This window comes from Schistocerca cancellata, chromosome 7 (genome assembly GCF_023864275.1).
Source record: "Schistocerca cancellata isolate TAMUIC-IGC-003103 chromosome 7, iqSchCanc2.1, whole genome shotgun sequence".
NCBI classification, from domain to species: Eukaryota; Metazoa; Arthropoda; class Insecta; order Orthoptera; family Acrididae; genus Schistocerca; species Schistocerca cancellata.
Genome location: NC_064632.1, coordinates 365696256 through 365710582, shown reverse-complemented (window position 1 = coordinate 365710582; position 14327 = coordinate 365696256). Strand labels below are relative to the sequence as shown.

Sequence of the window (14327 nt, the reverse complement as noted above, 5' to 3'; positions counted from 1 at the left end):
GTAGCCTGACATCTGAATAGCCCTTTCACTGTTTTTTCTTTTTTCCTTTCGTCATTCTCCATCTGCTGTCCTCCCTCCCCTTCAGCGTTTGAGGTTCCTCTTTGTTTCTCCTTCCCCCTTGTGCACTCATAAAGGCCAGCCCATGTGTCTGATATGTAAAAGGTGCCTGGGTAATATGTAATTCCTAGCCCCGAGTTAACAGGTAGGGTTCCCATGTACATACTTGGTACAGGCTAGGTCTAGGAGGGGTGATTGCCTGAGCTTTTACCTTCCCAAATTGCCAATTGCTCCCTCTGTCAGGAGTTCAGGAGGTGTGAACAATCACCTAAGACGGGTGCCCTCTCTGAGGAGCGCAATCAGTTGGAAGGAGCATGCTGTTGGTAATGCTGGAAATCATGGGGATCTTTTCACAAAGAGCCAATCACCATCTCAGTCTATATGTACTAAACATAAACGGAATGAAGCTAAATGCAAGACTCTCCCAGCTGCAACTTGGTTCCTTGCGGTATCACGTACTGGAGGAGGTCTGTCCTATGGTTTATTATTAAGCAAGGTGTTTACGCAATTGCAGGCTCTGTGAAATCCTGCTCTTATTTATGTAATGGCACTTTGGTTTTGGAGACTAATATGATTTTCAAGCCCAACAACTGCTTGCAGTTTCACTCCTCCACAGCTATCCTGTTTGTGTTGAGGCCCATAGAACTCTGAATTCTTCTCATGTTGTTCTTTACACTAGGCTGCTCAATGGGCTGACCGAGGCAGAAATGCTATATTCGTCGCACAGTGTTATTTACACAAGGCTGTCCGGTGTTCTTACTGAGGGAGAAATCCATACTTACCTCTCTGATCAGAGCGTCACTGCAGTCCAGTGGGTAGTGAGAAAGGTTGATGCAATAAAAAAGTGCCTATTTGCACTCTTTTTCTCATGTTTGATAGAGTAGTGCTTTCATCAAAGACCAAAGTGTACGATGAATTCGTCATGGTCGTTCCATACATTCCAAACCCGATGCGTTGCTACCAGTATCAACATTACAACCACACTTGAATGTCCTGTTGACATACGGCCAAATGTGTTACCTGTGGTAGAGATGATCACGAGGGCACTTGCATGCCACTTCTGCTCCACTTTATCAATTGCAATGGTGACCATGCAGCCTCATCCCAAAAATGTCTCATGTTCTTGGTGAGTGGGCCAGCCAGGAGATCAGAGTGAAGGAAAAAGTATCTTATCGCTCACAAGTTGTTGGGTAGTGGAAAGCCCAGCGTTTTGTAAAACGCTTACAGTACTGTTCATTTTACAGCTCTCGCCACGAAGGATAGGGTCATGCAGACGTGCGACCTCAAATTTAGCACCACAGTCAAAAAACACCCAGTGTCACAGCAGCATCCCTGTCTGGGCCACAAGCCACCAAGTCTGCCTCCAGTGGTGAAATTACTGCTACACAACTGGCAGGCAGAAAGGTCATGAGGAATGCTCCCGTGAAGACTTTTCTCTGGCTGACAAGCATCTTAGTCTTCATCTGCCAGTTGCAAAGGCTCTAAGAAATCAAACAAAGGTAAACGGTCTTCTCCTTCCCCAACTTGTAGGTCCTCATTAGCGGTGTCACCATGTGATACCCTCACCCAACCGATCATTTCGCTGGTGAGCACACTCCTCCATTTTTCTGTCCTGCAAACTGCAGGCCAACCCTGTGAGAATGCTGATGATACCTCTGTAGAACTCGTGGAACAAGATCTTCCTGCCTCTGTGCCTTGTAACCATGAGTCTTTGAAGGCTGGCACTCGGCAGCTGCCGAGGTAACTACTCTTCATTTGGCCCCTCCTCCCTAATCCCTGTTGTGACTCTTCTCTAGTGGAACATTCGTGGCATTAGACCAAACAATGAGGAATTACGGCTGCTCTTGGAACAACAGCGTCCACTTTTTCTCTGCCTCCAAGAAACAAAATTGCATCCTTGCGAACATTCTGTCTCTTGCATTTCCTTCTAGTCCGCTTTGACCTTCCTCCTGAGGACGACATTCTTATCTCGTGGGAAAGTCACGCTGATCATCCGGGATAACGTTCATAGGCAACCAATCTCACTGAACACTCAGCCGCAAGCTGTTGCTGTCCGCATTATCCTTCCTCGCTTCGCCTTTTCTCTTTTCCATGTCTACATCCCTCTGTCATTCGGTGTCACCAGGACAGACTTCCTCCAGTTTATTGATCAACTCCCTCACCCCTTTTTGCTGCTTGGTGACTTTAATGCACACCATCCCCTTTGGGGATCTTTCAGAACCTGTCAGAGGTGCCCTCTTGGCTGACCTTCTCTGTCATCTCTACCTCATATGTCTCAACACTGGAGCACCCATGTTCCTTTCAGACTCCACGCACACCTATTACCATTTGCACCTCTGGTACGCACACCTATTACCATTTGCACCTCTGGTTGTGCACTGCCCAGCTTGCCCGTTGTCTCAAGCAGTCTGTTTTCTCTGACACATACTCGAGCGACCATTTCCTGTGTGCTATCTTTTTTCTGACTTCCACCCCATCTTCGTGTAGACCCAATTGGCAGCTTTCTAAGGTTGACTGGATGCTTTCTTCCTCTCTGGTGTCCTTCAGTGAACATTATTTCCCCAGTCATTACGACCAGTTAGAGTACCTCCCGAACCTTATCCTTACTGCCACAGAAAATTCCATACCTCGTATTTCATTTTTACTGTGCCGTGTTCCGATACCCTGGTGGACTGAGGCATGCCGCGATGGGAGTCACTCGACGTGCTCTCTGCATTTTTAACAGTCAACCTGCAATGACTAATTGTATTCATTATAAACAGTTGTGTGTGCAGTGTTGTCGCATTCTTCGTGATGGCAAAAAAGCTAACTAGATTTCATTTATTAGATCTTTTAACGGTTCCACTCCCTCTTCTGTCATGTAGGGCAACCTCCTTTGGCTCCCTAGGACCAAAGTCCAGTTCCCCAATATCCAGCCTGATCATAGCAGGTGATGTCATTGTGGACCCTATAGCTATCTACAACATCATGGGTTGCTATTTTGTGGAGATTTTGAGCGCCTCACTCACTCCACTTTCTTCCCTCAGAAAGTAGGGGAGGCTTGGGTGCTACCCTTTCCCTCTCAGAATCGTGAGTGCTACAATGCTGCTTTTACTGTGAGGGAGCTAGATTATTTTCCCACTTCATCCCAGTCCCCCACTCCAGAGTCGGACCATGTTCACATACAGATGTTGCAGCACCTTGGTCTTGTGGCCAAGTACTTTCTCCTTGACATGTGCAGTCGCATTTGGGAGCAGATAGCATGTTTCCAGACACTGACGTGAAGCCACTGTCATATCCATACCTAAGCCAGGCAAGGACAAACACTTTCCTTCTAGCTACCGCTCCATTTTTCTCCCTAGCTGTGTTTGCAAGGTGATGGAACATATGATTCATGCTTGGTTGGTATGGTGGCTCAAATCTCACAATCCACTAACCACTGAACAATGTGGATTTTGAGCACACCATTCTGTAGTTGACCATCTCACCACTTGGTCAACTCATGTCATGAAAAGTTTTCTGCAGAAATATCAAACTGTAGCAGAGATTTTCGATTTGGAGAAAGCGTAATACACCTGGGGGAGACTGGTATACTGTGTGCTCATGGGGCTTCCAAGGCCGCCTGGCCCATTTCTTTCAGAAATTTTTAAAAGACCAAGTTTTCAAGGTAAGTGTGGGTTTGGTCTTGTTGAATACCTTTACCCAGGAGAATGAGGTGCCTCAAGGCTTCGTCCTGAGATCATCTTCTTTGCTATATCCATTTATCCTATAATGGCCTGTCTCCCATCAGACCTATCTGGCTCTCCTTTCGTCGACAACTTTGCAGTCTGTTGGAGTTCTCCGTGGACTTGCATCCTTGAGTGGTGTCTTCATTGTCTTTACTCTTGGAGCATCGACAATGGCTCTCACTTTTCCACTGACAAAACCATTTGTATGAATTTCTGGCGATGCTGTTGGTTTCTTCCTCCTCCTCCTCCTCTAAGTACTGGATCTGTTGCTCTTCTGTTTGCTGAAACTATGAAATTCCTGGGGCTCATGCTTGATGGAAAACTTTCTTGGTCCTCTCATGTCTCTCACATGGCTGGACACTCTACCCCATGTGTTTTAAACGGTACTTTGTGGGGAGCTGATCAGACCACCCTCCTCCATTTGTACTGATCTCTTCTCCATTTGAAACTGGACTATGGGTGTTTTGTTTATGCATCTGCTAATCCGTCCATCTTACACAATCATAATACAACCCACCATCATGGAATCTGTATGACCACTGGCGCCTTGTACACTAAGCCCAGTAGCAAGTTTCTATGCAGAAGCTGTCCAACTACTGTTGTCATACCAGCATGATAATCTCCTCAGCGGATATGCATGCTGTTCGTCACCGTGCCTGGCCACCCATCCTATGCCTCATTCTTCAATGACTCCCTTGACTGCCAGTGTGGGGCGTGTCCATCTGGAGTTCACTTTTGGCTATTGCTCCAGCAGCTTAACTTCCTGCTGCCTGCCACATTCCCGATGGATGTGAACCCTTCTCCACCTTGGCTTCGTGTGGTGGTCCTTATTCACTTTGGACTCGATTCAGTTCCTAAGGAAATTCATCCAGATTTCATCTATCACTGTGTTTCTCAACCTTCGCACGGAATGTGGTCTAAAACTGACTGTGGTGTCAGGTTTTCCTTCATCATTGGCACCGACTATTTTTGGTACCAGCTTACAGAAAACAGCACAATATTTACAGTAGAGCTCTTCGCCCTCTGTCAGGCCACCCAGTACATCTGGCAACACAGGCTTTTTAATTGTCATATGCTGTGATTCTTTGTGTTCTTTAGAGTCTCTGTGTGCTGTATACAGTCCATCCCGTAGTGCAAGGGGTCCAAGAAAGCTTCCATTCCCTCACTGTTGATGGAGCCACTGTGATGTTCATGGGGGTCCTGGTCACGGCAGTCTGACAGGAAACGAGGCTGCTGACGCTGCTGCCAAGACTATGGTCCTACTATTTCGGTCCGCTAGCTCTTCCATCCCTTTGGATGATCTCCGCGTTGCTGTCTCTCAGCAGGTGTTGTCACTTTGGCATCACCACAGGCTCTGGGGAATTGAACCTCTCCCAACAGCTCGGGCGATTTCATCTTGACTCTCTCACCGTGAGGAGATCATTTTAGCTAGGTTGTGTATACAGTTCGCTGCCGTTTCCTGGCCGAATGCCTTTTATTTATTTATTTATTTTATACCTACTTACGTACTTATATATGTTCACTATCTGAGTTATTGGCTGTTCTAGCAAATGACGCATGGGCTGTTGACTGTGTTTTACTTTTTACCTGTCTTAGCAATATGGCGAAGGACATTTAATATTTGGTTTGGAACCTCTGTTGTCTCTACAGCGAATTTTGTTGACCTTTCTCAGTGTGGCAGTGCTTGTTCTTAACTCACTTTCCTTCCGTCAATAGGGCTTAACGGATAGTTGCTTTTAATTCCTTTTACTTCTTGGTGATCTGAGGTTATGGATAGGTGTTTATGACCTTAGCTGTTCTTGCATCCTAAAACAAACAGTAAACAAATAAGCATAAATTTCACTTCTTCTGTTACTTCAGCTTTGTATCATTCTGCCATCTTCAGAATGAACTGGCTGACTGACACTCCAGCACTTGCTCCGAACTTTTAAACATGTGGACCATGCCACTGTGAATGTTGCCACATATACACAAGGCACGGAGGATGTTGATGGTGTCAAAGAGGTGTAATATATGCATGAATAAGATCTGTGGCTGGAACGTATGCATGATTGGATCTGTGATTGCGGCTGATCCACACTGGCATACCGAGGTATCACAGTGAACTGTGTATCACAGTGATCTGTACTATCGCAACGTCTTCATAAATTTACTACAGAAAGTATTGGATTCCATGATTTATCCAAGCTGAAGCTGTTATATCTATTAATTAAATTTGCCACCAACCTAATTTCAATTGCTTCTTTCACTATTGAGTCACAAAAAGGTGGAAGTCAAGGCTAAAATTTTGATTTTTTCATACATGATAGTGCGCCTAGTGCTGTGCTGTGCACCACTGATTTAATGGGCTGTAAGAGGTGTGTGTACCTGCTGTGCTCTGTGCATCTTTCCTGGACTGTACGTGTCATCTGCCCGATGTTTGAAAGGCTGCTCTCATAAGGGATCTAGTAAACTCCAGGCTTGTGAAGCACCAAATCATCTTTAATGGTATCAAAGAGTGCTGCTGTCTTTGATGGAGGGTGAAGAAATACTCTCACTTTGTGTTTGCTGAAGGTCTGTCCTCTTTTTGACGATAAGTTTCCCACATATGGCAGGAAAACCATGGATTTAAAGCTTTTCGTGTTTTCTGCATTCCTTATGTGCACAGTGGGCATACGGAATGCAGATGATGATTTGGAAGCCTGTGGTTTACAACATCCCCTGTGAGTGTGACCTTCCATATATCAGATAGACAACACATACAGTCCATGAAAGATGCACAAAATACTGCATGTATACCTGGCTCTTACAACACAATAAATTGATAGTGTCAGGGCACTGTCTTGGCACTGAGCACTCTATCGTGTACGAAAACATCGAAATTTTAGCGTTGACTTACATCTTTCTGGGCTTAGTTGTGAAAGAAGCAATTGAAAATTGCTTAGCTTGAATAAATCGTGGAATCCAGCACTTTCCAAAATAAACTTAAAAAGACATGGCCACAGTACAGCTCACAGTGATACATAGATATCCCTGTGCTGATCAACCATGTAGCCATATGTCTAATCATGCATACGCTGCAACTCTTTGCTGCTGATAAACATCTCTGGTGAGTGCTGTACGTGAGACCACCTGTGCAGAAGAGGAATCTGTGCAGCTGCACACCTGAAATTTAATGGTTCAGGCATTGCACCACAAAAACGTGAAGATGCAGAAAGGGGATATACTTTATTAAATAGAAAGGTACTTCAGTTTTCAAAGATTGATTATTTTGGTGTTGACTCCTTTAATAACAGCTGTAATTACATTAGAAAAAATGCAAAATTTGTCCAACATTGTACTCAGCAGCAATGGCGTTTTGTGGAGAACTTATCTACATTTTTGAGCTTCTACTTGAGGTCTAGGGTAACGTGTTTCCATTTAGAAGACGTGATACTGAAATGCAGAGAATGCCACAATTTCCAATATTTACAGCAGAGTTTAACACTGTGATTCACTAACAGCACTGTTGCACAAGATAATTAGTTGTGCACCATTTCAGATGTGGGCAGGGATTACTGAGAGGCCAAACTACTGAGGGCTGGGTTAATAAGAGTTTAGTGAAGTTATTTGGCCTCCCACGCCACTCTTACAAAACACAACTCTTTGTGCTTTCAGCATGCCCACTTGATCAAACATTACAGGGTATAGGACCAGCTCTTACTTGCTGAAGTACTTCATTGCACTGTTTGTGCAATGAAATTTTGTACAGAATTTTCACCATTGATAAGGGATGACCTCTATCACGCGATGTGATTTTAAAATTTATGCACTTCGGTGGTAGGAGTCGATTTCTTTTTGGAATTTCACATTTTTGTGCTCTACAGCTATTGACTTATAAAGTTTTACCTCAAATTGGCCAATACTCAGATGGTGCACATTTTATAGTGACAAAAAGTCTTTCTTGAAAAGTGTAAAAAAAATTACCGTTTTCTAGTGCAGCTTTTTTATAGGAAAATTTAATCAATTATCAAAGTTTTGGTCCTCAGTCAATGCAGAAATTAATGCTCTACATTATTAGTAACTTTTTTTTTTTTTTTTTTTTTTTACTAAACACTTACGTTTGGAGGAATTTGAAAAAGCCCAGGAAAGATTCAAAATTTTGGTAGTTTTGTTTTTAGGAAAGCTGAAACTCCACTCAGAAATTTGGGCAAACTCAGATTATTCACATTGGAGGCCTATTGAGTGAACGAAACTGTTTCCAGTATTCTAATTTTCTGGGCCTATTGTATGAATGTGTGTGTATTTTCTATACCAAAGAAGGACTTTGTCCAAAAGCTTTAATGTTTTAGCAGTCTTTTTTTCCCATTGTTCCTGTCTGTGACTCAGTGCCTACTCTGTATGGTGAGTAATAATCTCTCTTTCCATATTGTTAGAAAAAGTCAGTACATTTAAATGTCTTGAAGTAATGCAGTATGGCAGAAGAGCCAGTAAATTAAATACATGGAAGATGAGGATGTCTTTATGGCCCTCATACTAAATTGCAACAAAATTAGAACAACATATGTATGCATATGCACAGCAGAAAATTTGGACTTGAATTAAGGGAGAAGGTGCAAAAGATAGGTGAACATTTTGAAGAAAATTGGGAATTGTAAACATACAACAGTATATCAAAAAGACTTGAAAAGAAGTGCATTACAATCAAGTCTAACAACTTAATGTAGCTGTGAGGAAACACTAGATGATCAGTGAATATCTGGCTTTGGTGAATGGGAGAAAACTATCAAATTGCTGGTTTGAACATGTTCATATAACACACTTGAGAAGCTGAGGTTTAAGAAATTAGAAATGAACTGAGGAAAATAAACATTTCTTAATGTAGAAAATTAGCCAAACATATTTTCAGGATACAATTCAAAAATTCTAAATGATTTAAAGAATATTAGAAGGATTATAAATTAAAGCAATAGCTGTCCATGGCTTCAGAAGTACCAGGGTCAATCCAAATGAAGTGGTCCAATAAAAATTAAGTTGGTTACTTGACCATTTTTAAATATTTTAATTTTTTATATGTGATTACCCTATAATTGAGACATTCAAAACAGTTTAAAAAAAAATTACCTTTCACCTTTACTGAATAGCGGCCATTTTCGTTTGTAAGCGCGCGACGATGTTTGTTTAGAGACGCTAGCAAAAATATGAATATCTATGTACTGGATTAAATTACAACATTGCAATTGACATGATTGTTTTTAGAAAAGTGTCCTCTACAACATTGTCTATTACACCAAATACCCTAAATTCAAAAATAACCAGTTAAAATGACCTCCAAACTTTGGTATCCAAATTTTCAAAAATCCACTTTTTAGGTCCAAAAATAACAAACGAGTGATTTATGAGAGTCTATTTTTTCCTATAGTTAGATATCATACACTAATCATACACTACTAGCCTCATATAGAGCAAGAACACTTACAAATGTTTCCTCAATTTTTTATGAATTTTTGAAATTTGAAAATTTTCATTTTTTTTGTAAATTTTGGGGTTAGTTATCTCAGGTGGGACTGAATATAACCATATGATTTTTGCACAGTTTGTAGCAACATACTGTAAAAATTTCAACATTGGTATCTGACTGTGAACAAAGATATGAATTTTCGAAAATGAGGAGATAATTCACATTACTCTACAACTGATCATATGGCAGTTGCCTATTCATGTATGATATTGGTGCGATATAATCAGTTATTATTGAAGTAAGGTACTGAATTATATGTAAAAAGTGGAAACATCACTGAAATTAACATTTATATTATTTTGACATGTTTAAAATAAATATTTTCAATTAACATCCTTAGAGATGCAACTGTTCCTAAACCTGATGGTGAATGTTAAGAACACTTATTTCTTCAGACAGCTTCTGTGATGTAGAATAAGACCTCTCAGTTGCTGTGGTAAGTTCAAGCACTGAAAGTTTCCTTAAAATATTTTTCATTGGTATCCAACCTTTGTCACTAGTAGATTTCTTGAATGATGTTCTTGGGCCAACAGGGTGGTAAAAACGCACAAAAGCAACATTGTTTTCCAAACTTAAACTCTTTCAGACTCTGCAAGCCACCACTGTCCATCATACACACATGCCGCTACGTCATTCAACGTTAAAGACAGATGTAATTTTACTGACACAATGATCCTCATAAATTTCGGTTTCTGATGTCACATAGCATCAAACAGTTTTCTGCAATGCCGAGGAATTTATGGAATGCCTTGTTCCTTTTATTGCTATACAGTTTTCAAATCTGGTTTGAAGCGTTGTTTTCATATGCAGAACCACTTCTTCTTTCTTGATCAGAAAATAGGTAATGCCTTTAATATTATCCTTGCTAAAGACATACATGTCCTGTACTGTGAGAATTTGGTCTGTGGTTGGTCTTTGTGGGTTAGGTTTACTTACTTGACGTTTTGTTGTACCTCCTACTCCATCACAGGCATTTTTACCATGGCAAGGTGCTAAAAAGTGCAATCAGCCTCCAATCCAAAGTCTTTGTGGTTGCACAGATTTGAAAAATTCTTTTTGTTCTTATACTGACTACCACTTCCATCTGAAAAGTATATCAGCTTCTTAACCTTGGGAAAATTTTCTTTTATGTAATTTATTATATACTTCTGAAACAAATGTGCAGCCAAAGTGTTGTGCTCAAAGTAGTCGCTTACAATGCAAATTGAAGAACTGCAAACTTCATCTTTCTCATTTTTAAAGTAGAGAGTAAATGGAGATGCACTGTTGCTTGGTAATTGGCCCAGTGACTGATGACCTCAGAAGTTAAGTACCATAGTGCTCAGAGCCATTTGAACCATAATCATCTTTTCGTGTTGCAGTTCTTATTATGTTCGTGCTGGCTACGAAAATAGGACGATATTTGTTTAGAGACGTTAGCAAAAACATGAATATCTCTGCAGTGGGTTAAATTACAACATTGCAATTGACATGCACGAGGCAGGATTCGAACCTGCAACTGTAGCGGTCGCGTGGTTCCAGACTGTAACGCCTAGAACCGCTCAGCCACTCCGGCTGGCTAATTTTATTGTTTTCAAAGCAGGAGATACATCTAACTTAGAACAAAAAAAATCCAATATGTCAACAGCTTCCTCATTAGGAATATAAATGTCATTAACAAGGTTACATGATTCTGGTTCTGGATTCACAACAAATATTTTTGAGTAACAATTTGGGCACAGGGAATTTCCAGGAATCACATCACATTACGTTTCACTTGGGAAGCTGTTTCACTCTCACATAACAAGAACAAATGCTCAAGTTTTATTTCCCTCAAACCTTTAGTAATAGGCTTTTTGTGAATTTTAAGTGGATCACAGCACTTTCTTCCAAAAATGTGGTTGTACTTCAGAATATATTTCTTCTCATGATACTCGCACACTGATGTTACAGAAGAACTTACTCGAAATTTAAACAAAGTTTGTCTAACTTCATCAAAGTCATGGACATTATTCAAGTTTTTTGAAACTGAACTGTAAACTGTTTTGTGACACACTTCACTTGCTATCTGTCCAACAGAGCACTGTTCATCCATGCTATTGCGTTCCAGTTAATCTCTCAAAATTAATTACAAATTACACACAGAACAAAGCACATAACACATTCTACATTCTCGATGAAGTATGTACATCCACTCTAACAAAGGTTCCAGAACAGACTGTCTACAGCAATGCCACACCCAGCAATAATGTACTTATACAATGCCACACCCAGCAATAATTTACTTGATTGGCGCCTCCATGGTGTGTTGTATACACCACGACCAAATAGTAGATAGAATTGGAAAGAAAATCAGCATTGGCCGTATTTTGTTGTTTTATTGTCAGCAAAATCGATTTTCGGCCACTTAGTGACCATCCTCAGTGCTGTAATATACAATTAAAATTGGTAGGCACTGGTATCAAGCTATAACCACAAGCTTAGAGCGATCACATAAACATGTTTATGTGATCGCTCTAAGCTTGTGGTTATAGCTTGATACCAGTGCCTACCAGTTTTAATTGTTTATTACAGCACTGAGGATGGTCACTAAGTGACCGAAAATCGATTTTACTGACAATAAAACAAGAAAATACGGCCAATCCTGATTTTCCTTCCAATAATTTGCTTCTTTATTGACAATAAACGTAAATGGGCAATTTTATTACCATAGAACAAAAGTAAAAGCTCCTATTGTTTAATATTGCATTATTAAAAATAAATAAAATAAATGAATATTGGATGATAGTGTTATCTAAATATACGTCACAATTAAATTTTATTACAATGAAACAATATACCATTTAAATAGGCAACAGCCATAAGATCAGTTGTAGAGTAATGTGAATTATCTCCTCATTTTCGAAAATTCATATCTTTGTTCACAGTCAGATATCACTGTTGAAATTTTTACAGTATGTTGCTAACATATATGTGTACAAACTGCGCAAAAATCATATGGTTATATTCAGTCCCATCTGAGATAACTAACCCCAAAATTTACAAAAAAATGAAAATTTTGAAATTTCAAAAATTCATAAAAAATTAAGGAAACATTTGAAAGTGTTCATGCTCTATATGAGGCTAGTAGTGTAAGATATCTAACTATAGGAAAAAAATAGACTCTCATAAATCACTCCTTGTTTGTTATTTTTGGGCCTAAAAAGTGGATTTTTGAAAATTTGGATACCAAAGTTTGGAGGTCATTTTGACTGGTTATTTTTGAATTTAGGGTATTTTGTATAATAGACAATGTTGTAGAGGACACTTTTCTAAAAACAATCATGTCAATTGCAATGTTGTAACTTAACCTAGTGCAGAGATATTAAAATTTTTGCTAATGTCTCCAGACTGAAAAATCATTGCGTGTCTACAAATAAAAATGGCCACCATTCAGTAAAGGTGCAAGATATTTTATTTTAAAAATGGTCAAGCAACCATCACTGGACCACTTCATATGGATTGACCCACCAATATGCTGTCAGTTGTGATTCATGACAGTCATATAAGAAACATTGCCCAGTTGATACACATGTAAAAACACTAGCTCAACTTCAAAACTACTCTTTATTGAAGCATGTGAATAAAGGAAAGACCTTTGCCTCACCCACACATGTGCTCAGTCAGAGAGGTACAGCATGTTTGGACATTTGCTTCAGTTATTGCTGAGTGATTAAGACAGAATACATCTAAGGCAAAATTCAGTGGAGCCATTGTGGCGGTGACGAAGGATTTACTGAGATTTGACCTGCCACTGTCTAGTCCTTGCTGACTGACCATAGGTGCCTTCATTTGTGTGTTCTGATTAAGAATTATCTGGATAAACACGGAGAAGAATAAAACCTCAAAAGCTGACCTACCTTGTACAGCACTTTGTATTTGTGTTCATAGTTTAATTATAATAATGTTGGCTGAAATTGAACAGAGTAAGCATGTTCTGATGCTCTTTCTCTCTCCTCTCTTTTCTATCTTCTTTCTTCCCGACCCCTTTTCTTGTAGTGTTACATGATACCTTGAGAATGCGCTGTGTTGGCAAACTGGGTGCTGTGTGACAGTATTACTCTGTAGTTCATTTTGCCGTCAGTCAGTCTAATAGTGTAATAGAGAACAGTTATAATAAAACATCTTATTTTTGGTCTATTTGAAATCTAAAATGACTATCTAAAATTTGCAGTAGCCTGTTTTGTGAGTAATATTTTGTTGAAAATTCAACATGAACAGTCATCAAACCGTGGCAACTTCAACGGGGTTCGATGCCATCACGCAGTGATCCTGTCTCCCTCTACCACAAGTACCAGACCTATTGGCGCCAACAGAAAGTTCCTGGAGAGGATAGTCGTGCTGAGTTACGTTGGAGAGTTCGTGAAAAAATGATAGGACAGGATCCACATCCTCGGGTATGCAACAGTTTTGGAGTATGCTACATTCATATTAAATTGAAACGAATCAAATTTTCAGAGTTTAAAAACAAAAATGAAAAGAGAGATAGCAAAGTTAAGTGCTGCTGCTACAATAATTCTTGGTTTTCTTGTGTTAAATTTGTGTTTTGTTGATCAATTTCTTGTTATTTTCACTACCCTTTTTATTTATTCTCTTTCCATTTTTTCTTTTGTAATGTGATTTCCTTCTTTCATTCCCTTGAAGGAAAACATAGTGGGTGTTTGTGACAATTGATATGAAGCAGTTTGATTGAAAATAAAATGGCTTTGAAAATAGCCTGTCATTGGCAATATTCGGGAGAGGTTTTGTATGATGTATCTGTAATATTTGATAAACAGCATATCTTTCATTAGTGCGATCAACAGAGCTGTGAAAACTTGTGATCAGAGAAGGTGGAATGCATAGATAATACATTCCTTTAAAATTTCTAAAATATTTGGTGGAAGTGACAACGAAACTATTATTCAGATTGGTTCGTGTAGAATCTGTGTCTGAGATACCGTCAGTCAGAAAACTATCATGCTCACACTCTCTGATATAACAAGGGCAGATAAGTGAGAAAACTACTGCACAATCATCTTAAATGTCTCACACATCCAAATTACTGATGACTATAGTACAAAAAG

At 39.8% G+C, this 14327-nt stretch overlaps 1 protein-coding gene across 2 annotated transcripts in view; it reads left to right on the top strand.

Annotated features, from left to right (window-relative positions):
* LOC126092306 (uncharacterized) overlaps positions 1 to 14327 on the top strand; it is a 75188-nt gene that overhangs the window by 45434 nt on the left and 15427 nt on the right. For both annotated transcript variants that reach the window (XM_049907832.1, XM_049907831.1), the window contains exon 4: positions 13483 to 13658. In XM_049907832.1, the coding sequence (XP_049763789.1) occupies positions 13483 to 13658 (176 nt within the window). The remainder of the gene's footprint in view (positions 1 to 13482; positions 13659 to 14327) is intronic.